At 33.6% G+C, this 24,979-nt stretch overlaps 1 protein-coding gene across 6 annotated transcripts in view; it reads right to left on the bottom strand.

Moving 5' to 3' along the window:
• CSMD3 (CUB and Sushi multiple domains 3) overlaps nucleotides 1–24,979 on the bottom strand; it is a 580,220-nt gene that overhangs the window by 94,436 nt on the left and 460,805 nt on the right. For all 6 annotated transcript variants that reach the window (XM_038122727.1, XM_038122755.1, XM_038122747.1 and 3 more), the window contains 9 exons: nucleotides 21,914–22,027; nucleotides 21,028–21,123; nucleotides 19,953–20,156; nucleotides 16,875–16,999; nucleotides 14,473–14,569; nucleotides 13,394–13,498; nucleotides 8,406–8,524; nucleotides 6,317–6,386; nucleotides 4,007–4,123 (listed from right to left, as the gene is read on the bottom strand). In XM_038122727.1, coding sequence (XP_037978655.1) covers nucleotides 4,007–4,123; nucleotides 6,317–6,386; nucleotides 8,406–8,524; nucleotides 13,394–13,498; nucleotides 14,473–14,569; nucleotides 16,875–16,999; nucleotides 19,953–20,156; nucleotides 21,028–21,123; nucleotides 21,914–22,027 — 1,047 coding nt within the window. The remainder of the gene's footprint in view (nucleotides 1–4,006; nucleotides 4,124–6,316; nucleotides 6,387–8,405; nucleotides 8,525–13,393; nucleotides 13,499–14,472; nucleotides 14,570–16,874; nucleotides 17,000–19,952; nucleotides 20,157–21,027; nucleotides 21,124–21,913; nucleotides 22,028–24,979) is intronic.

The raw sequence follows: 24,979 nt of genomic DNA on the forward strand, positions 1-24,979 counted from the left end.
AGAAATTTCTGATTATTTGGTTCAGTAAGGAACAAGAAGGCAGCTTACTATCTATTATCAAGTTATCTCTCCTAATCTGGTGATGTATTACAAAAAATTATGCAGCATGAAAAGAAAATTCTATGCACTGAATAGTTACAGGGCTCTTAAACATTTTCCTGTTTATAACATATTTCTATATAAGTTACAACCAAGAAAAAATTGCATTTTGTCTGGATCTATTGCAACTATGGAATAATAATGCAGTACTTTCATTAGAAATATGATTGAGTCCTTTGTTGATTGGCAAAGACAATCAACACAATTTCATATAAAACTGAAAGTAAAAGGTATAATGTTGGATAAATTTTGAAAGTCATGAATAATTTTGTAACTCTTGAACTGTAATACCTAAATAGTGTTTCTCACTGTCTATTAGAACTTTTTCCCCAGATACCATGACAAGTTTATGAAAGATTTTCTGAAGCATGAAACATTTTATATGCAAGTTAGGCACACAATTAAATTACTGTAACCCTGATAATTTCTGTCTTGCTTTATCTGAAGACAGTCTATAAGTGATAAGAAAGCTTTTTAAGTGCCATTTTTTGACTTTGTTGGTATTCCAAATATTTCCTACACAGAGAATCAAGCTATATTCAATCTTTGCTCTTTCTATATCACAATACTTTGGCCTTTCAATTGATCCTATGAGCCATACACTTTTCCAAAGGTTAGCCTGTCATTAATAATTGCCAGCTCATGTGACCTTGCTGTCAGTTTTTTCCTCTTTCACCAACATTCTTTGATATAAAAGTAGAAATATATTTTCGCAAATCATCCTGCTCTCTGTATTGCACTGTCTTTCTCTTCTAGTTTCTGAACCATATCAATCTTCAAAAGTATTCATCTCTTGCTCTGCCAGTAGCACCTGCCTCTATTTTCTGAGACTTCAGCTTGTTAGAGTGATTTTTTCCTATGCCCTTTTGCAGTTTGGATATCCTGCTTGAAAGAATGGTTAATATCTTTATATATGCAAATAAACACAGTGTTCTTGGTAAAACATTACACCATTAGCTAATATACAGTGGAGAAGATTATGATCTTAACTTATAATTGGGAGAAAGTCTTCCTAAAAAGAGTTAAACAAGTGAAAGCCTATAGAAGGTTCTGATGATGGTGGTGTTGAGTTTTTATATTTACTATACAGAAGAGTTGGACATGCCTCCACTGGATCAGAGTCACAGCATCACTAAAACCAGTTTTAGCCATCACTTCTTCAAAGGCCATATTTTATTTTTTTACAGTGAAATTTTATTTTAATATATAATTTAGTTTCAAACATATCTCACTTTAAAAAAGTTAAAAACCATCAAGTATGTTTCAATCTGTGCAGCTTTAGTTTTATTCTAGAAAATTAATAATTTCATTTTCCTATACAAGAACTGGAAAACAGTTCATAAACCCAGTGAATAAACTTCAGTTAGTACAGAACAGTTCAGAACTATTGATTTTGGTAGTTAAGCTTACTTATCCAAGAAACTATTTCCAAAACTTCAGTAGTTAAATCTCCTGCCTAATGGAAGTCAAACTAAATAGTATGTTAACAATGTAGAGTGTAAATAGCAGTCTGAAGAGTTAAGTTAGAATTATTGGACACATAAGCCTGGCAGAATGCAAGCAAAGAAAATGGAGTAAGGAGTCAGTATGGGAAGAGAGACAGGATAGCAGTAACATGAGGGAAGAGGCAGATGGCAATGTATTCAGGATAAAAAGACAGCAGGTTCTGGAAGCAGCTGAACATACAATTTTATCAAATTTGAAATTTAAGCTATATTTCAGATTTTTATGATTTCTTCTCTATTAGCAAATGCCTTTGGAATCATCTGTCAAAATATCCTGTTCCCTTATAGCTCTGACTATCCTTTTCTCCTGTGGATTTGATCCAGAACTAATGCACCTACTACTGCTATATTTTTTTTGATAACTTAACAAGCAGAAATCTATTTGTGATTCTAGACAGCACTATGACTCATAATGAAGCACTACAAATTGTTCCATTAGACTATCTAAAAATTCAGGTAGTTGCAGAGTTAAAGTGTCAATATTACTTCTATAAAATGCTAAGACAAAAAAAAAAATCAATTATCGACTGCAGTCTTGTGTGTTTGAACAAAATGCAAACAAACAAATTAGGTTCTGTATATATACCCCCATTCTAATATAATGTATTTCCCCTAGCTAGATTTGGTTCAGTCAATGTTACAGAATGTTTAATATTTCTCAATATAAACAACCCAGGCAGAGAAATTTGCTTTCATATAAATTGTAAGTAAACTAGGCTCATGGGATTTCTAATTAAAAAAAAAAAAACCAAAAAAAACCCCACATAATTGATTTTAAAAAGAGGAGGAAAAGAATCTGAACCGGTGCAGAAGAGAATGTTATTTGGGGTGTCACACTCACTCTGAAAGACCCAGAAATTCTGTATTGTCAAGTAAAGAATTTGACAGAAGATGGCAAGTATAAATTAGAAAACAACAAGGCCTGTCTAAGAAAACCAGCACACGATTCAACTAGCATACAAAGGAAAAAATCCAAGTACATATGCTCCTCAAAAAGTGCCACATGTGTTAAAAAATTAGATAGGAAAACACTACTGGCTAGATTCAAATAAAGATTTCACAATAAAATATGCACAGGATCCACTCAAAGTTGCTCAAGGTGTTAGTTAATGTAATCAAAATGCTGATAGTACCTATACAAAATCATAGTGAAATAAAAGAAGTTCTAGTGACTTGAAAAAGTCTGAATATATAGTCACCTTTAAGACAACAAAAAGGATCTGGGAAATGGCAACTACAGGTTCCCTGCAGTCCTTGGAAAAATTATGGAACTTGTTTTTTTGGAGGCAATTTCCAAACATACAAGAGACAAAAAGACACTTAGGAGCATTCATCATGGATTTTCTAACAGAAAATAACAGTTAATCAACCATTATATACTTCTATTATTAAACTGACAAAGGAAGAAAAGTGTATATAATATACTTTCACCCTGCTATGGCTTTTGACTCAGTCTATAACATTCTCATCTGAAAGCTGAACATACATGAGTTTGATGAATGGAAAGGAAGTCAGTTAAAAATTTACATAACTTTGAGACTCCAAGGGTGATAATCAGCCATTCAATGGTTGGCAGCCAGTAACAAGCACAATATTCTGTGGGTTGCTATGGAAGCTTACACTGGTTTATGTCATCAGAAGAGACTTGGAAAATGAGAATGCATCCTCAACAAATGTGTGGATGATACTAAACTAGGGGTTATGGATGATATGTTAAATGACACAAATTTTGCCTGAAGAGCACCAAAAAACTTAAGGACTGAGCAAATAAATGCTTCTTAAAAGTTTGCACAAGGAGAGGAGCAAAATTCTACATCTGGAGTACAACATCCTTATCTATTACAGGCTGGGGATTGATTAGGTGAGTAGCAGCCCCAGTGAGACAGTTCCACCAGTCGTGGGCTTGATCCAGTGTTTCTGACAATTCTACTTAGAGTGGGAAGTTTGACAGCTTTAAGTGGGAGGCTTCTACATTTCTATGCTGCTATGAATTTCACCTAGGATATGCAAAGAAGCTTAATGATAAAATAATTAATTAAAATGTAGCTTAAACTTCTAAATTGACTTGGTGTGAAATATTTATGATAGCTCTTTTTTTTTTTTTGGTTGGGTTTATGATTTCCCAAAAAGATAAATCAATCCTGTAAAGTCAGAGAATTGTGCTGAATGCTAATTAAACAATTTTGTCTTTATCAGAAAATGTTGGTATATATTAAATGAAAAACCAAGAACCTTGTAGCTTTTTTTTTTAATATTTCTTTTAAGATTTTGTTAACTTTTTCAAAAGAATTATAATTACTTTTGGTTTTTTGCTGGCATAAAGATTAACAATATTTTTTAATCTATGCTCAGTGTTTTGCACTCATAAAAAAGCAATTTTAAATCCATAAAACAATACATACCAAACCCAATAGGAAGTTTTATTGTCCACGTGCAATCCAAGCTGCTAGGATAGTTGCCAGGAAATCCCGGACTGAGAATCACTCCACTGAAGTCTGACATGCCACCACCACATTGTGCTAAAAAAAACCACAAACAACAAAACCAAATCTATTTTTCAGAGGAGTGAAATGAGCAAAAAATTAATCCATAACATTGAAGATCTTTAGAGCATTAATAATATAATAATACCTAGGGTTATATTTAGACAAATACACAAGCATGTCTTTACCACTAAATATCTGTTAGATATTAATTTACAGGTCGATACCTTGCAACCTTGTATCAGCTCTGAATTGAGTAGATTTTAACTTGGGGGATACATGCACACAAAATAGAACAGATTACAGAACTGCAGAATCATTTAGGTTGGAAAAGACCTCCAATATTATCAAGTCCAACCTCTGACTGATCATCACCTTGTCCATTAGACTGTGGCATTAAAGTGCACATCCAACCACTTCCTGAACACCCACAGGGTTGGAGACTCCTCCATATCCCTGGGCAGCCCATTCAGTGAAGAAGTAATTTGATATTCCTGACCACCTTTCCCATAAAGAAATTCTTTCTGATGTCCAACCTGAACCTTCCCAGGTGCATCTTGAGGAACTGTCCCCTCATCCTGTCAGTGGCTGCCTGGGAGAAGAGATCAACCCCACCTGGCTACAGCCTCCATTCAGGGAGTTGTAGAGAGTGATAAGGTCTCCCTGAACCTCCTTTTCTCCAGGATAAATACCCCCAGCTCCCTCAGCCACTCCTCATAAGACTTGTGCTTCCACCAGCGTCATTTCCCTAATGCTTACTCTGCAATCTGTCTACCTGAACAGAACTGTCCTTTTGACAGGCAAGCAGCATCTTATAGCAGTGCTGAGACAATTGTGCTTGTTTGTAAAGGAGCATCTGAATAAAATAAGATAATGTATTATAAAAAGATTTTGTACTAAAAGCTATCCAAGAGGCCTTTTAAAAACTGCATTTGTATCCTTTTGTTCTAAAAATGAGATAAAATAAGCAAATTTCGAAAAGTAAACATACACATGGTTCCAGAAATTAAGCTAAATTCATATCTTAATTTTATTTTTGTTTTCAGGCATGACAACAGTAAATAAAATTACTTAGATGTCCATATTACATTTAAAGGTGGTAATTATGATAAAAAGAACTCTGTTTAGAAGTTTTGTCCAAGTAAAATTTGCTGCAGCATTTGAAACACAAGTAAAAATCATTCCTTGCAAAAAAGAAGGAAAAATATATGGAAAAAAACCTCTAAAATTTTAGCACAGCATCTGTATCTTCAGAATTTACCAAGAACAGTGCAATTACAATATTAGACTTCCTAACCATATGCTAATGCATAATGACAAAAACTGAAGACTAACTCCTGAAAAAATTCTTACGAATATCTCAACCTTGTTGAATATTTATAAATTCTAAGCTGAGGGAGCTCAATACCTCACAGGAGGTTTTTAAAACCTCACAGGATTAAGAACAGGATTATGTGAGGCAGCTCAAGAGGATATATATTGACTGTCTTGAAGAAAACCTAAGCAAAAAAATCTTGAATGAGATCTACAGCATCCTGCTTTCCATACATTCAAGATTACAAATCCAGATAACTTTTAGTCTTAGAGAACCCAAACAAAAACACGTTTCTATGCAGTGAAAAAGATTTCAACTAGGAGTTTTACATGCCTCACATTTATTCATCATATAGAAAGAGTATATTTAAACACACTTCACAGGTTTCATTTTGGTTCCTGATAGGTTATCAGTGCTTTTCCCAGTAATATCATAGACATATGTATAATTCAACTTGAAAAATAATGTATCTTCTGAAATTCAGTAGACATGGTTATGTTGAACTCATTAGAGATTAAAATGTAATGTTATTCCTATCTTCTACAATTGCCATTACTCTTCTGGGGAAATGAGTCCTAAATAAATTAGCTGTGTTGCAAAGGTCTCTGGAGGTGTCATTCCTGATAATGAATTGATGATATATCTGACTAAAACACATAGAATCATATTATAGAATAGTTTGGGTTGAAAGGGACAATGTGTTGTCCTTTTACTGCTTGGACATTTAGGAAAGATTTGCTAACATTAGAGTGCAGCAGCCTTTGAAAATCTCTAAATTTAATTTGACCATTTTCATATTTAATTTAGTTCCTCTGGTTCTCCCAATTCTTTCCACTACATGGGTCTATTGTTTTTGAGGTTTCTGGTTTCCTTATTCTGGTATATTTAAGAAAAATGATGTAAGCTGAACATACCTAAACATATTGGAATGGGATAATTCCATCTTCTTACTGGTCCAGGCATACAAGTGATATGTGAATGTCCCTAAAATGACACAATATTTGCTAATTCATATTAAAAAATATACGTTATACAGCACATTAGTATTTCAACAAAAAGAATGTATAATTTAAAACCTCATCAAAATGCACAAAACCAAAAAGGCATAATATTTATATTGTACACTGTGAATTGTACCATGCCTTCAATGCAGCAGACTGACTGTTAGCTCACTACATGATGTCTATTAATATTATTTCTTATAGTATTACACAATTCAGCTGAATCCTATGCTTGTTTCAGTGTAAACCAAGGGTCTGGAAACTACAGGTCGAACGGAAGCAATGTTTGCATAGTATGGATGCCCATCAGATGTTGAATGTGATGAAACTATACATACTATATAATTATGTAAGCTCTGACTTTACATCTTAAACACATCATAGACACATCCTCTGTGTTGTTCATCAGCCTCATGTAATTCTGTCTTCCACAGAAAGCTAACAAAAATGGAAAATCTAAAGAGAAAACTGTACTTGGGATATCTTCCAAAACCATCTAGTCAGACTGCATAAGTCAGAAAAACTGTATGGTGGGAAGAAACTTTACTTGGTTGTTTGCACTTTGTTTTAAGTTTGCTCTTAAATTCTTTATTTTCTATACTTTTTATTTTCTTTATTTCAGCCATTTACTGTAGCTTATCTGTTCACACTCACTTGTATTTACAGTGAGAATTAAAGCAAAGAAACAAAAAATATTTCTCGGGCTGTTTCCAAGAATGGCCAGTTAAAACCAGACAACATAAGAAGAAAACGTCAATAGTCATTCTCAGAGTTGCAATCACAGAACATGTGTTTCATCTATTCTTGAAATGCTAAAAATCTGCAGACATGACTAGGAATTCTATCTTGAAGGAGAAATTGGGATAGAGGTTTCAAATCCAAACAGCAATTGAAATCTGGAAGCAGACAAGACTACTTTGTTTCAATCACTGTACATAAACTAGGTTTTGTTTTTTTTGTCAAAGAATATAATTCAATTTTTATTTTTGATGCAGCACATATAAACCCAGTATGTAGGTTTTCACAGAATTATGTAAAATAAATATTTGAAATTATTGGCATTTTTAAAACTTCATTCATGACATCAACACATGTTATAGGTGAGACTGATATTAATGGCATTTTGACCATTCTGGCATATTTTGCTATTTTGCTATTTTGCTCCAAAAGTATCCATAACTCCATTAGCAATTCATAATGTGCTGTTATATAGAAATTATTTTCTCCCTATTACACTCTTCTTTTTGCAGTGCTTGGGTAATGTAATAATTTTCTGTCCTTTTAGCTCGCAAAGAGCTAGAAAATGGAAGATTGTAGAATTTGCAAACTCTTTTTGGGGAGTCTCAAGTAAAAACAATACTTGGTTTTGGATCTGATTCTATAGCATAATTGTACAAGTTTTTGAACATATTTTCCACTTCTTTCCTGTTGGCAGACAGGTTCCTACTAATGATTTGCAATCACTGCATCTCCTGTGGATCTATCTTTTGCTAGTACAAGGACATTCCAAATTTACTTGGCAAAAATACACCCCTATTTGATAAACATTTTGGAGAAAAAACCCCAAGAAATTGCTGCAAGAAAACAACTGACACTATCTGATTTACTAAGAAAAGCAATTATTTCGTTCCCCTTTTTTAACCTTAGTTCCCCTCTTTACTTACTTTCTTTTTCCTCCTGTGTATAGAGAAATACTGTCAATTATTCAAGTGATTTTAACTTTATTTTGCCATAGTGGTTCAGCTATAATTATCAAAGATTCTATCGATAATAAATAACAACCTATAATCACTAACACAGAAGAGGCACCAAGTCATCCACTTCTTATGGAACATTTGGATAGTTTCTAATTCACTATCTGGTAGAAAAGCAAACAGTCCTGTAAACTTATCATGTGTACACGATTCCTGAAGAGTTCAGTGTCCATTTTGCACTGACACACCCAAACATTACTATGTTAAAGATCTGAAAGGCACCATTTGAAATAGGCAACTTGGCTTACCTGCAGAGAATAACCCTGGTCACACTGGAAAGACACCACATCTCCAACCATGTATCTGTCTCCAATTTTGATCCCATTACTTGGGGTCTGCGGTTCAGGACAGGAGTCCAAACCTATAGCTGAGAAAAATAGAGAAGTTTAGTCACTCTAATGAACATAAAATTGTTTTTTAGATTTGCATAGGACTCTGTACAGTGTACATAGGCACACTGTGTTGATAAGTTTTAGGGTGCTCTTGGAAATCAGCAGTTGTCTGTGGATAAGTAGCATATTATTTCGGAACAACTGTGCATAAGGAGAAAAGATATTATCTCCTGAGTAAAGGAAAAGGATCAGTGTGGCAACAAACACTTCCCAACGTGCACTCTCAGTTTTAAAATTCCACTATCTCCTGGCACGGTCTTATTCATTTCTACCTCCAGTCTCACTTGTAATTACAGCCTTCATCATTCAGACTGGGAACACCTCCGCTATGCTTTACCAGCGTGTGTTCTAGGGAAGGCTGGCCAACACTACATCAATTGGAAAACATTGGAAGAACAGTGCAAAGTAAAAGTGCTCTCCAGCATTCCATCCTCCACAAGTCTGACCCAACTCCTTCATTTGTTCACACACACACACACACACACACACACACACAAATAAAATAAATATTTGTATCAGAATTCATCTAATCTGCTATGTTTAAAGTACCTATAGAGCTATAATACTGATATTTTGAATTTCTGACTGCAATGGAATCTTGGTTGCCAAGATACCACATGCTTTTTTCATGGTCATCAAAAAGAGAAAATTTTTTTCCTTGCATCTACTGAGGAAGGCCCAGGAATGTAAGAAAGTATAATCAACCAAGTTGTTTTCGTTGCCTATTGTAAGAATTACAGCCTAGTTGTGAAATCAGAACTATTACACAAGTGGTCATCAGTACACAGGATAATACAGAAACATTGTGGGATTTGATTATGGCCTCCTACTACCTCAGAACAGTAGTAAAATCTGCATGTTTTCAAACTTACTAAAGTAACTGATCACTTCACGTAAGATTCTCACTAAGTAAAATCAATCACCTTAAAAGAGTGAATTTTTATACAATATGAAATATGAAAGCTAATAAAAATTTTGCATTTTCAAATTCTATTTTCTGTTATCAAACTAGAGAAGAGCAAAGAACTGGTTTTGAAAGTGGCTGATGGACCTAGATCCACTTTTTACGTTTCAGACATCTGGAGTGTGATCCACTTAATGTACAAAGTACAAATGCAAAATAACAAGTGTTCTTGGCTTATACAGATCATTGCTTATTATCTGTTTTGAACAGTTAAACTAAGAATTAGCAGGTTTTAGTTTCCAATAACTGAACCTTCAGTTGAAATGTGTAACCTAACTATGTGACTAGTCAGGCCATGCAAAGGCACATGACTTCATCTAAATGCCTTTCTCAGGCTGCCTTAGCAGCACAAACCACATTTGCAGGTATTCATCCTATTGTCTCTCACTTCAATTAACAAAATCATATTTGGAAAAAAATACAGTCTGAATGCCTACAATACCTTTCAAGAAACTGAAACAAATTTTGACATCTTCCCAGCTGAGGACTAGTTCAGAGCTTGTGTCTTTGGAGTGTCGTGATATTTATTCAGGTCATAAAAATGTACTCATAAATACATTAATAAATTGCAGTCTGTTCATTATTGATTTATTTGTGGTGCATGAATACTTTCTTGAACTACCTTATACTACTCTCACAGTAAAATGTGTTAAGTTATTGAACTTTCATAGCCAATGGTAATAAAAAGAGATTTTAACATAGGCATTCATTGAAAACATACTTTCAGTATCTTCTGCTTTTCATATAAGAAGAATTGTGTATAAAGAAAAGGAAGCTATTTGATGCTGTCTTGCCCTTCTCCAGAAGCTCCTGTGATGCTCAATACAAAAACCTACCACTGAATTTTTCAATAACACAAAACTTTAGTTAGAGAAAATGAGCAATAAATCAAAATTTTTATAGTGGTGTAAAAACATATAAACATTATGAAATTGTTTACCAAACCATTCTGTGGCATTCTTTGTTGGAAAAGTTCAGGTGATATAATGCATTTTCAATGCAATATATTTTTGCATTTAAGATGTCCAGTGTAATTCAGAAAATGAATTTTGTGGATAAAACAACAATTTAAGAATTCAACAGAGAAGTAAAAATATGATAGAAGAAACATTATAGATAAGAATACTAATCAGTTTCAGAACATAAACACTTAATTCTTTATGTAAAAGTATCATTTACTTGTGTTAAAATATTTCTTCAACAAATAAAGTTCCTTTTGTTTTCTTTTACTTTTATATTCACATTTGGATTTTTTAGAAGCTCAAAAGACAATCCCTAGCAGACAGGACAAAAAACTATTCATGAGGGATGAAAAGAGATATTGGAAATGAAACAGAATGAAACCTTCTTAGAGAAATCTGTTGCTGAAATGAAAAAATAATCATTTTGGCAAATGGGGCAGTTCAGACTTGTGCCTCCTAGAATAGGTGAAATAGACTTGGAAGATGTGCTACAAATTGGTCAAAACCAATCTTTATGGCAAGCTCACTTGAAAAACACTTAATAAAAATCTTCAACTGATGTGATTCTGCATGGGAACCATGCCCTAATATTTCAAAGATCAAGACTTTAATTCAGCTGACTCCTCATGATGTCCTTGGCCAGCATGTGCTCCAATGAAATGAAATAAATTAATGAAACACTGACATTAAAATTTGGCCATTACTTTCCATTTACTAACTATCTTTATACAAATAATTACAGCTTTTAGAGCAGGAACTGCTGTCTAAGAGTCAGATACGACCAGGACAATTGAAGAGAGCAACTCTGTATCTCCTTCTTTGGAAGAAATTTTTGGCCAAATTTCTTCATAAATACAGCAGTTTTGTGAGTTCTAGAATTGCAAGCAAACATCCTATTTGTTGTAGAAAAATGCAAGAGAAAAAAATCCAAAAGATACACAAGACACAGTTTCTGTTGTCTTTCTTCCTAGTAATAATGACAAAATGTTGTCCCTTAGCTTAATCTCCCATACCAAATTCGTGATTCAGCTCAATGCAGAATTTTCCATAGTCTCTTCTTGAAAAACAATTGAACAACAGATGGAAAAAAAAAATCCTAAAACTTTCACAGGTAATAGAGACTATGTCTTTCTTGGAGAATAATGGAGGAGTACGAGTCATGGATTCAAGCAATGAAACAGCTGGTGCCTAGGACTTGAAATCTGCACTAAGCAACTAACTATAAGGTTTCAGGACAGCTGACCCCAACAGATCAAATTCCATATGACCCCATGCTCAACATATAAACTAAGGAGAAAACTGGCTGGGGACTGCTGCTTGTGAACTGGCCAGGTATCAGCCAGTGGGTGGTGAACAACTGCATTGTGCATAATCTGTTTTGTATATTTTTTTATTGTTATTATTTGTTTTATTTGCATATCATTATTATTTCCCCTTCCTTTTCCGTTCTATTAAACTGTTTTTATCTCAACCCACAAATTTGACTTTTTTTCCAAATCTGTTTCCCATCCTACTTGGGAGCAGGGGGAGAAAATTGAGAAGCTTTATGATGCTTAGTTGCTGTCTGGATTAAATCACAAGAGACTGAATGATGTTTTAATCACATATCTCTATCACTTACAGAAGAAAAATAAATTAATCATTTATCTTCCAAAGCAACATATTTTACTGAGTTACTGGTTAATTGCATATCTACTGAGAGACATCAGTATTATTTCCTGAATCACAAATATTCAACATAAACTTTGGGTTTATACATTCACACAGAAAACATTGTTTTTGTTCAGATTCACACATACATCCCTGTATAAATCCATACACACATATTTGGTTATTGTTCTTGACATAGAACAATACTTTAAATAGTGTACTGTTAATATTTTCTTTTTTTAAGGTGGAAGTTGTACATGGGCAGTATATTACACATATTATTTGGACATGTAGGAATACAAAGGTGCATTTTCCCTTTCACTGGATTCAGTCTAATTTTATTTAATTTTCATAACCTCCTGATGTATTTTTCTCATCTGAAGTTGTAAGCAGCTGAGAGACTATCCACATTTCAAGGAAATGGCAGGATAATTCTACCTATAATTAATGTTTAGTTATAGACAAGCGATCAGGCAGTAATTTTGCAAGGCTGTGTTCTCCAACTGGCTAATCAGACAACCAGAGCATGGGATTTGCATATGGTAAAACTGACAAGAAATAACTGTGACACAATTATGCAGATCAGACACCAGAACCAATATAAGCAGAGGGAACCACACAGCTGGTGATTGCCAGAATTCCTGTCAGTCATCTGAGACAAAGTCATTCAGACAGAAAGCATGTTTATAACTACAGCTGTTTCCACTGGTGGTATACTCAGCAATAATAAAAACCATTTGAAATAATTCAGTGTTCTCACCAACCTGCAGGCATTTCTCACTTAAGATGCACAAGTGCTATTTTCAGATTATTCCTTCTCCCCTGTTTGCCAAGGGTGACTAGTATTTGTATCCTACACATATATATTGTATATTACATATGTTATTGTATTGACCATAATTTGTATATTTTGGCAAGGAGTGCAGGGGTGGCATTTGTTAGAAGAGACCAGGGCTGCACTGGACACAATGGATTAGGATTGCCACATGAGCCTATCTGCATTTATTTCTGTCTGCTGTAGGTTCAGAGAGTTTTTCAGAGAGCAAAAACAATTTAAGGATGAAAGCAAGACAAACTAAATTTCACAGTCCTTATAGTACAGTTTCAGGCCTGAATTTGTTCACTTGAATTTAAATGAGGAATTTTAATGACTTTTAAGTTACAGTATGTAGCATTATGAGCAATGCTAAATATTCCTCTACAGTTTAGGTAGAACTGATGTCTGGAACCAGCAAGTGATCTTTATTAATTGAACATTTCTGAATTACCTGTATACTCAAGGTGAAATCCAGCAGCTGAAACACTGATATCAGACTGAAAATTGAGGTACAGATTATTTGATGTGCTGTTTAGAAGTGGGGGTATGGTTGTTCCTGAAAAGAGAATTCAAAATATTATTGAAAAGCACAGAAAGTGACATAAATGTAGACATAAGGGTGATGTCTGTGTGTATATAAACAGAATTAAGGAAAGAAAAAGAGAAAGGGGGAGGGAGAGAGAGAGTGGGAGCAGTGGAGAGGGTGGGAGCAGGAGATAGATCACATAACCAATTCCATAATATTCTGTCAACATGGATGCTATCAAATAGCTGTCCGTATAAAACTTTTATTACATTTTCAGTGCACCACAATATCAGAGACATGAACAATAGACAAGGAAAGGCTAATATAAATTTATATTATTTGCTTTTACCCACAAAAGGAGAAATATTCACTAGGGTCTTTTTAAAAGCAGGACCAAATCCCCTCCCCAGAATGATTCTAAACATAACAGTCAGGTTATGTTTATTTAGTATGTCAAAATAATATATCAAGCAGCTCTGAAAATATGTTGCTGGACTGTTTTTAGAAATGTGATGGACTACTTATTTGTGTTTCAGCACAATCAATATAATATGAATGCCTCTGATCTCTTAGCATACACATGTATTTAGTATAATGAAAAAAACCAAAAGAAAACAAGAAAAAGAAAAGCAAAAAGGACTGTCTTCTTTGTTTAAAATAAGGACAAAGAATGCATCCTTTTTTAATGTACAATATCAAGAGATATCTATTTTTGAAGTCTGTATTTCTGGACCCAGCTACAAGTGTGAGAAAAAAAATGGATTGAGAAAGGTCTAGTTTGGAAGCCTCTGAGTGTTATTTTATTTCTAACATTTTAAAATGTACAGGTTTATGAAAGTCTGCTAAGTGATGACTGATTAAAACAGAATACTACCTGTTGCTAGATATAGGAGAAACAAACACACATACTCTGCTCAAGCATGCTTACACACATAGAAAGAGCTGTGTGTTTACAGTAAAGAGTTGAATCTGTGAACCATTTATTGTAAAATCTTCTCAGTCACCTGAATAACTTCCAAGCCTTGGAGCATTGTTGTCAGCACCATCGTAGAAGTCTAAGGAATCCCAGTTGTGTTCTGTAGCAAAACTCACCACTTGCACCTATGAAGAAAAATGTGAGGCAAAGAACATAAACTTCTTCCTCTCTTTATTCAAGCTCAAAGATGACTCTAAATTGTGGCCTCTGTTGCTCTCAGTCATGAAAAATTGTCTTCCTCCCCTTGTCAAAGAGAATGGAAAATCATCATTAAGTGAATAAAATGGCAACTATTTTTTACTTGATTGCAAATTCAAACTATAAATCCTGTAACCCTTAGTGACAACCACATATTACCTCTGTCAAGAGTCACCCAGCCATGAAAATCAGATGGGTGTAGACTATGATTCTCTTGTTTGGAGGACATTGAGGAGAAGATGAAACATGGTATTTTCAATACATGTAGGTTTTTTTTGTCTATTTTTTTCAGGACTGAACTAGTCCCACAGGGATGTATGATGCTTCATCTATTTTGCCATTTTAAATTATGCCTCCAGGTAAGAGAAAACTGCTGTGTTTGATTACCTTCATCATCAACTCAACTGAGGAGAAGCAGTCACTAGCATGCTACAAACAAAAGGCAGAATAGTCACTTCCTTTCTTCCAGAGGTGAAAATATTCTTCCACTCATATGGAGATGCAAAGTGGTAAGGAGATAAACTGCAAAGAGGGAGGCCATACCTGCTCTCATATAGTGAAATCACACCTTACAAAGTAGAGAAATATCAGATTCTTGTTCCTGATTAGTAGGGGAGAGTTTCTAGTGTTAGCTTTTTGTTTGTTTTAACTGTTTACCGAAAAGCTTCAAAAGAGACAGAGGCATGATGAAATCCCAACCACCCTCAGAAAGGGTCCCTCAGTCATTAAATTAGAGAATAATGCTTCTTTTGCCTCATTTTTTTTCCCCAGAATGGAATAATTTCAATAGAAGAAATAAACTCCAGTTCCAGTAAAACAAAGTAATGAAGTCATTTTTCTATGTGAAATAGATCACTTGGACCTTGTTCCACATGAAATAAATGTTCAGTCTGGCTATCTATTTCTTGGATGGGGGCCTCAAACACTGTACCTATATTTGTAGGAATTGGTCAGATACTATAGCCAACGGATTTCTTTTTCGTAAGTGAAGCAGCGAAGAGGCCCTCGCTGTTAGCATGCTTCAAATACCTGGAGACACTAAATATATCTTTTTGTTTATTACAACTCTGGGGCAAAAGAGTATCACAAAGATTAAACACCTAAAATGAAATCAAAGTTAGTAATTTAATCACCTCATTAATGATTCTGAAAAATGCAGCCTGTGATAAGAGATAAACACTTTCAAAAAGCAACAGTGATGGCCTAAGTCAGGAGGACAGTTACTGCCTAATTTAAATCCTCTGAACTATCTTCCTAGTATAAGAAATGCACAGAACAATGTATCCTAACTGTCAGCTGTCCTAGTCAACTCTTTAAATCAAGTAGTGCTCCTCAAAATCAATCTCAATGCTGATTTAGGCTATTAAATATTATTGAAAACTCTGTAATGAAATTCATAAAAAAAGCTTTAAAGCACTGTCAAGATTTTTTCTGGTTTTCTTCATTAAGTCTCTTGCTACATAAACAGAGTTCTTTATTCATTTTCTACAGCAGTTATACTTTGAACTAGGATAGACATAGAAAACTTGCTATCATGGTTTCTTGATGTGCATTTTGCTAGGAATTTGCTCAGATGATACTTAGAACTTCCAATTTATTAAACTCAAATGCCTTTGCAATAACCAGATTTCTGTCAATTTCTTCAGTGAACTCTTGAGATATGCATGACTAAGCTTAATGGATACTTTCGTACTGTGTGTTCTACTAGGTTCTTAATCTATGTAAGTAAGTAACAACTCTGAAACTATTTAAAAGAATAAATTCCCATCTCATGTTGAGACATAATGAAGCATCTTTACATTACAGTGAACTTCCAAAAACATAGAGTAAATAGCAGAGTTTCTAGGAGAACATATCTAACTTGTCCTTGAAAGCAGCTCACTTAATTTTACTGTATTAAAGGAGATATGTAAATCCAGGGAGAGCAAAAAAATACTTCCTAGGAAGGCTCTCTATTTCCTTTGGCTTATAAGGAGTCACTGATCTGTCGAAATACTTTTGGAAGTTATGGTGATATTCTTCTAAGTGAAACGTTACAAGTACATATTTTAAGATTTTAAAAAATATTATAACTTTCAATCACTGCATAATTAAAAAGATGTGCAGTAAAGTCCATTTTCAGAATCATTAATGAGATAGAAACATTGTACAGATAGGTGATCTTTTCATCTTTTGCACAAGAAAAACTAGTTTTAAATATGATGATAGCAAGCAAATAGCAAGTAAACTTACTTGAATTCCAGCTCCCTCTGGTACTGTGATCTTCCACACACAATTCAGATTGTTGTCATAAGGCTCAGGATAACCAGGAGATAAAATGGTCCCTTTGCGCTTTGTTAAAATACCACCACAGGGCACTGAAAGGAAATGCATAAGGCAAGAAAAGAAGTATGAAGCTTCAGAAGTGAGAAGACTTATTATAAAAGCTTATACCAAAATGAAAGCATTTTAAATGGATGCTGCATTAAAAAATACATATATGCCTCAGGAAAATAAAATTTTATATCTCAAAACTCTTCTATTAACTGACCAAAAAAGGAGTAGAATTAGAATTATGTCAGTTTCCTACCTGACAGAATCATGCTAATGTTCCCCTTGTTTATTTGACTTTTACAGAGTGAAATCCATTTTATTGTCTCCTGATAATCTTACAAAAATAAAGCATTTTTTAAGGCTTAGATTGAAGTATATGTATTGTATTACTATAAAAGATAAAAAGTGTCACAAAAAAGGTAACATTTTCTTCTTTCTTTCTAATATTCTTTCATTCATTCTTTTTAATATTGTCCCTATAAATAATTAATAACACCAGTCTCAACTCCTTGACTGTTCTGTGCTTGTGTGAGTTATTTCATCACAGTCTGTGCATCTACTGCATCAGTAAAGAATTTACAAGATCCTTGTAAGACTACATTCATCACATTTGTTCACAGATTAATAAAAGTGTTATGCATGAAACAGGACAGACACATTAAGTAACATCAAATTTCTCTTTTGAATGTTCAACTTGAATGCATCTTGTCTATATCATTAGAGGCTTTAACACAGACAAATAATAGTACATCTTAATCTGCATACAGATATTCCGTTGGTATTTTTGTAGTTGAAAGAAAAGATTGATGAGATGGTTTATCAAGTCCATTAAAAGCTAATGCATCACTTCTATGCAACATCACTAAGTTCTGAAGGGACTTCAGGAGCTGCAAATGTGAAGATTTAGAAAATAGATAGAATGAGACTTATCTTAATAATAAATATTGTAGCTACATATTGCATGGCATAAAATTAATAGAATCTGTTTGGAACTACATGGATAAATTAAAAGCCAGTGCTACTTAAAGTGTTTAAACAATTACTCATAAAAGGATGACCATACTGAATGGTTGATGCCAGGCTTCATCTTGAGTGCTGTGTTAATTTTTGGGCCCCACACTACAAGAAAGACATTGAAGTACTGGAGTAAGTCCAGAGAGGGGCAACAAAGCTAGCAAAGGCTCTGGAGAGTACATCATCAGAATGGCTGAGGGAGCTGGGGCTCTTCAGCCTGGAGTAGAGAAGGCTCAGGGAGATCTTATCACTCTACAATCTGAAAGGAGGTTGTAGCCAGGTGGGGGTTGGGCTCTTCTCCCATGCAAGTAAGGCAAGAGGCCATTGCTTCAGGCTGTGCCAGGGGAGGTTCAGATTGGACATCAGGTGAAGGTCTTCACAGGAGGGGTGGTTAAGCTTTAAAATGTGCTGCCCAGGGAAGTGGTGGAGTCACCATCCCTGTAAGCATCCAAGAAAAGAGTGGATGTGGCACTTTGTGCTGTGCTGTAGATGACATGGTGAGGTTTGATCAACAGTTAGACTCGATGATCTTGTATGTCTTTTCTGACCTTAATGACTCTATGATTCAATGATTATATGTCTATGATCTGAATACATAATATTAAAACATTCACTAGAATTAAGGCAATTTAATATGGTCACATCTACCACTTTAATTATTAAACTGGTTTAGTTTAATGTAATTTTCATCTCATAGGTGTTTTATCACCTTTATTGACACAGGAATTTCCACTCAGAAGGTGGCCTGTAGCCCTTCCTTAATTTAGCCTGTCTAGAGACAGATAGCTTTCTCTTCATAGACTAAATAATGTATTAAAATAGCAATAATATATCGTGAGCAATGTCCAAAAGAATGATTTTAACACTTTGTCAAGTTGTTATTACTGAAAAAAATAAATGGAATATAATTCAAGGGGAAAAGTAGTACAATTCTACTGATTAAACTGTAATCTATGAGACTAAATGAGATATAGCTATATACTTCACCTTCTTATTTATATAAAAATTGTGGGGGCATTGCTATGCCTGAAACAGTCCAAATCAACATTATTTGTTTAAAACTTGATTAATCATATTTTATCAATAGTACCCCACTGATACTTAGCCTTGATCTCTATCAGGATTTTGATATTTTGGAGATAATCTTATCATTTACTAAAAACCACATATACTCTACTGGGCACCATCAGCTGTTTAGCATGGCAGATGAAACATCACCCTAATGAAAATATGTTCTTTATTTTCTTTTCATCTACTCACATAAACCTCTGTTTCTGTATTCTGCTGGAGTCAGTACCATAATGCCATTTTTGCAATGGGTTATGATATCTTTTATTAAAAAATTATGTTCCCTATCAGGAAAAGTAAAGTGGGGAATTTCATTACAATTACTAGATTCTAAGTTGGTCCGAGTCAGTTCATAAATATCAATGGATGCACTTTAAAAATTTAATTTTGAGCATTTCATCTCAAAGTGACTAGAACCAGAAAAAGTATGTTTTCTGATCTGAAAAGCTACTGGCCTTTTCCTGACAAGTAACAAAATATTAATGTAACTATTTCTAAATCTTGAATATAATAGTGTTCTTCCTAATAGCTTGCAATATCTTGTTAGACATCCACAAGATGTCTTTTTGTGTAAAAGCATCTTAGTCTTGCAAGAAGTCAGGGCACAAACTTATATTTCTGATTCTTGATTAAAGAGGGATATCCATGAACTTCCAGGGATGTTAATGTAAGAGAAGCTATCACATTAATTATGGCAGCAGAACATGTTCATGAAACTTGTGAAAGTTCACAGCAAGGTTAGAATAAAAATAGAATAGAAAGGAGAATAAAACTTAACCTTGAATAAAAAAGAAAGGAAATTAAAGTAAGCAAGAATAAAATACTATATCAATGACAAAGAATAAACAGATTCAACAGGAAAATAGTCTATACTTTAAGCAGCAACTATTTATATTAAAAAGCCTTAGAACTCACCAATACATGTAGGGAGTGAATCATTCCATTGTGCCAATGCATTTGGTACTGTATCACATCTAATTGCTGTTGACCCATGGAGAATATAGCCTGGATTGCACTCAAAAAGAACCAGTGAACCAACTGCAAATTCATTTCCAATCCTTTTTCCAAATCTTGGTTCAGGTACAGAGCTACACTGTGTTGCACTTGTTCTTGGAACAGCTGTGAACATACAAACAATTGTGGATTCCTAATTTTTGATTTGGTGAGGGAATACAGATATTGAATCATAAACATTTAAAATGTCTGGAAAAAAGTTTCAGCTATTTCCCAGATGTGAACATTTCCATAATCCCCAAATAAATCTTCACAATAGAGATTGCTCACTTTTGATGTCTGAGTTGCTATTTAGGAGAGCATAGCACTGATATCCTTGCCAAGATTGGAAGTAATGCATAAAATCCACATGGAAACCTTTCTAAAATGACACTTATAAGAAATACTACCATGAGATACTCAACTAATACAGGGTTTCAAAATAAAATTTTGTGTCAGATATTTACATTTATTCATGTGGATTTCTAAATGTGGGTTCTGACTGTCAGAAGAGGATTTATGTGTAATGAAAGAGTGAATTGCAGTTGCAAGTGCTGGTATATAAAAATTTCCCATTTGACCCATAAAAAGGCAAATAATGTAAGCCAAGAAAATAATCTTAATAACAGTAAGATCATTTTTAACCCACAGGTAATAACATTTACAGCTATTCATATTTAAATTGAGAGATAAACCAGTTAGAGCACCCAGATGGATCTAACATTTGTCAATCAGATTACCAAACACAAACAGCAGTTTTGTAAAACTGTCTTCTTAAATTTGGAGCCCCTCTTATGTTTCTTAAGTATTTGATCTCAGCTTTAAAATACAGATAAAAGAATAGTTTCAAACATTTTTCAACACATGTAGAAATAGTGACACTTTTTCTATTGTTAAAATGCTATTAGTTTCCTCTTTATTCTCAGTCTGTTACTCTCTGATGATTTACAAACTATGATGAACAGAATAAAGTACACATTTCCCTCGGTTTTCTCACCTTGATAAACAAAATGAAATCCTTTAGCTGTTACTGGTCCAACTGAGGTAAATCTGACTGTGATCTGGTTCCCCGAGCTCAGTGGAAGGGATTCACCTACTCAAACAATGAAAATTATACAAACTTATCATAGCCACTTTTTAGTAAAGAAAACACCTGTCAACATCTTTGCAGCTAGAAATAATACTCTCCAAACCCTGTTCTGCTTCAGTAAACTTTGCAAGATACATGCACTTTTAATATTTTATGTTGACAGTATTATGTCATTCTACAAAAGGGGAGTTAAAACTCATCTTAGTTACTAGGAATATTTGTTGCTTTTTTCCTTTATCAAAAACAAACAACTCCCCTCAAAAAACCCCAAACCAACAAACCAATGACGACAAAAACAACAACAAATACCCACACCACAACAAACATCCCTCCCCAAAAAATAACACAGAAAACCTAAACCAAAATGGAAGAAAAAAAAAAATCCCAAACCCCCTACCTCTTTAAATAGACTCAACATGTAACTAATCTATTTAATTTTACTTTGGTGCAAATATGCCTTGATTTCCTTCCCTTTAAAATATGTACTACCTATTTCAAATTACTCACTAGATAAAGCTATAAAGGCACAGAGTAAGACATCTGAAATACCCAAAATATTAGCTAAATATCAAAAGAAAAAAAAAGGCAAAAAAAGAGCAATTTTACTTCATTTCATTCATCAATCCAAAGATTTTGAAGTGCTTAGTTCAAAATGTAGACTTCACATATTTGTCTGAAATGAATTTAGGCAAATATGACAAACCTCTTTTTCTCTTTTTTTTTGGACTACATTTTCTTACTAGATTCATTTAAAAAAAAGTAACTATATACTGAGAGTTCCATTAAATGATACCTGAATGAGATCCTGAGAGAGAGGATAACAAAGATGACTGAAGAGCTGGGCCATCATATACTTCCACAACATCATGGAGTGACGTCTGGAAAAACACAAACTGGCCAAAAACAACTGACCAAATAGAAAGGAAAAGAAGGAAGAGGCGCCAGTAGCCAAGACAAAAAACAAAACCAAAGCCAAACACACGGAATAGAATAAGAAAGGGGAAAAAACAAAAGAGAGAGAACAAAATATATATTAATGTATGGTTTTAAAAATAACTACATCACCTGTCCTGGTGCTGAATGTAGGTTATTTTTCAGAACCATTAAAAGTACAGTAAAAGGATGAAAGTACATCTAAAAGAGACAATGAAGGTACAAAAGCCATACATATACATATAATCATTAAAAGATTCTAATAATTATGGAACAAAATTTTTCTGCTATTGAATTATTTTCTACTTTCAAATTTTGTGCCCTCCACCACACATCTAAGTCCTCAGTGCAATTTTCTGCTTTATAATTCCAGTCATATTATTACAGACTGTGCTTTATTAATTAATTTTGTGGAAAACCCTCTGTAACTTTTACTTAGCTTTGAATTTTTCCCTTTTTTTTTTAAGAATAGTAACATTCCATATATCTTTACTTTTGTGAAATAAATGAGAAACTGATTGAAGGCAGCAAACAATACATCTACTGAATCACAAAAATCCTAATTTTTAAATTTATTCTAGTAGAGCAACTCAGTGCAAGACCTATTTATGCATTAAAGTTCAAAGGTTTGCATATCCCATTTGAATTAAAAGTGCTTTCCCTTTCAATACAAGTAATCAGTGAAAAAAAAAAAAAAAGAAAAAAAGAAAGAAATTTTTGTGTTAGTTCTGACCCTAGTACCTAGAAAACATTTATATCTAATACTATAAGCAATGGAGGGAAAAATTACTTAGGTACTACACATGTATAAAGGTGGAAGCAGTCAGATATTTTTATGTACTGGAAGACCTAAAAAGAGAAACTGAAGCATTTCTTGTTCATTATCCAGGTTAGACATTTTGGAATAAATATTCCAATGTGTTCCTACTAGGTTCTATTTGTCTGTCAAAAGTTCTGCAGTATCTTCATTTGGTAGTTTTAGTTATAGAAGATGAAGCTCTCACCTCCAATTCTTTCAATTAATTATACACCCTTAAAGCTTTAAAAATTGTATATTAAAACTGAATTGTCTTCAAATGGTTGACTTTTTTTGACTGGTTTTTTTGTTTGTTTGTTTTTTTTAGGCAGTTCCATGTTCCTTACTCATGATCTATGGTATATTTGTTTCAGTTTTTAAAAGCCTCTTTTTGAAGGAAAAGATTGAATGTTATACTTATAAAAATTTGAAGCAGAAGTTTTTCTGAGACACTTCTAAAGATTCTTGTCCATATTTTACGAGGAACCATAAGAGATATGCTGAATTATCTCCATAATTTCTCCTTCAATTTCCAGGAAATTAATCATTGATGTTTTTCATAGGTCTGCTGATTTTCAAAATAATATTTGTCTGGATTCAAGTCTTCTCTTGGTGTTGCTAGAGACAACTAACAAGCTTTTAATCCAGTTAATTTTTTCTGTCATATTTTGACTTTTATCAAACCTTTTTTCATACCCAGGGAATTTCATTTTGCCATTGAGACAGGAAAAGTTCCTTGTGACTTCCACTGCTATTTCCCATTTTGAATTAAGTTTCAAACTATCTGTAGAAAATTCAAGAGCTGTATCCTAGGAAAACTTTAAAAATGGAATTTTTAAGCTATATTTGTATTTTAATGGGTTAGGAAATAAATAAATTAAATATTTACCAACAATTTTACCATATATTGAGTCAAATTCCAAGGTCTTTTTGTATATTTTGTAAGTATTTCAATATTGGTTTTGCCTGTAGCTTTGTCCTGTGAACCCTTTGATCTAAAAGTGAAGAAAGGGAACTAATACATGACCTGAAATCAGCCACTTTGTAATGAGGAAGGTCCACATATAATTTTTGGTAACTTTGTTTTTTTTATCATTTGTGCATTTCCTAATAAAATACAAAAATATAAGAACATAACCAAAAGTTTTCATTGACTTGAGATAAAATATATTTAAAAGAGACTTGAGGTGGCTGAGACATCAAAAGAAGTGACAAAGAGGAATTACTGCCAGAATGGGATTACCATGGAACAGCAGAAAGCTCAAGTAAGGGGTTTTGAGCCCTTTATGAGTGATTTACATGAGTCAAGCTGCTTTCTCAAATTAAGCAGGAATATGCTGCAGCCACTCAGGAAGAAATAATCTAGGTCCTGTTCCTTCCTTTTTGTGTGACAGGATACTTTATTTTTATTAATTAAACTGTAAAATGTTGAAAGGTATAGTGACTGATACCTGACTAGTTGACATAATGTCATGAGAAAGGAAATTCAGATTATTAGAAAAAGAACAGTTCCGTACTCCTGTGTTTTCTGGTGCTCTATTTATTGTCTACTCCATTTGGCATATGTTCATTCTTTTATTTTCTAGTTTTTAAAAAGAATTTTCTTAAAATTAAATAATAACCAACATATTTGTAGCCAGTGCAAACCACCTTTTAAATTAGCAAATGTTGATAAAATATTATGTAAGTACCCAGTATAGTCTGCCCTTGGGAAACAGATAATTGAAAACTATTGTCTGGTTCAAATAAAGATCAAATTGCTTCAACTGACGAATTTGGATATGGCTTTTTTTTTTCTCTAATGATGGATGGATAAGCATTCTCTGAATAATGACTTAATCATCTGCTATCCCCTGTCAACTGAAAGCCATCTGTCCAAAGATGTCCTTTAGACTTTTGACATCTAAAGTTGAGTAAATTATTTCTGAATTTATACTCATCTTGGCCTTCAATGTTTTACAGCAACACTATTTAAAAATAAAATACATTTTTCCCTGTGTTTTGTGGTTTAATATTTTATTTACACATTTAGTTATCTTTTATTTTACAAGATAAACAATGCAAGGTTGTTCAAAAAACACTTTCTCTTGAAATTTTGATAGTTAATGATTTATGCACTTCTTAAAAAAA

This window comes from Motacilla alba, chromosome 2 (assembly GCF_015832195.1).
Source record: "Motacilla alba alba isolate MOTALB_02 chromosome 2, Motacilla_alba_V1.0_pri, whole genome shotgun sequence".
Taxonomy (NCBI): Eukaryota; Metazoa; Chordata; class Aves; order Passeriformes; family Motacillidae; genus Motacilla; species Motacilla alba.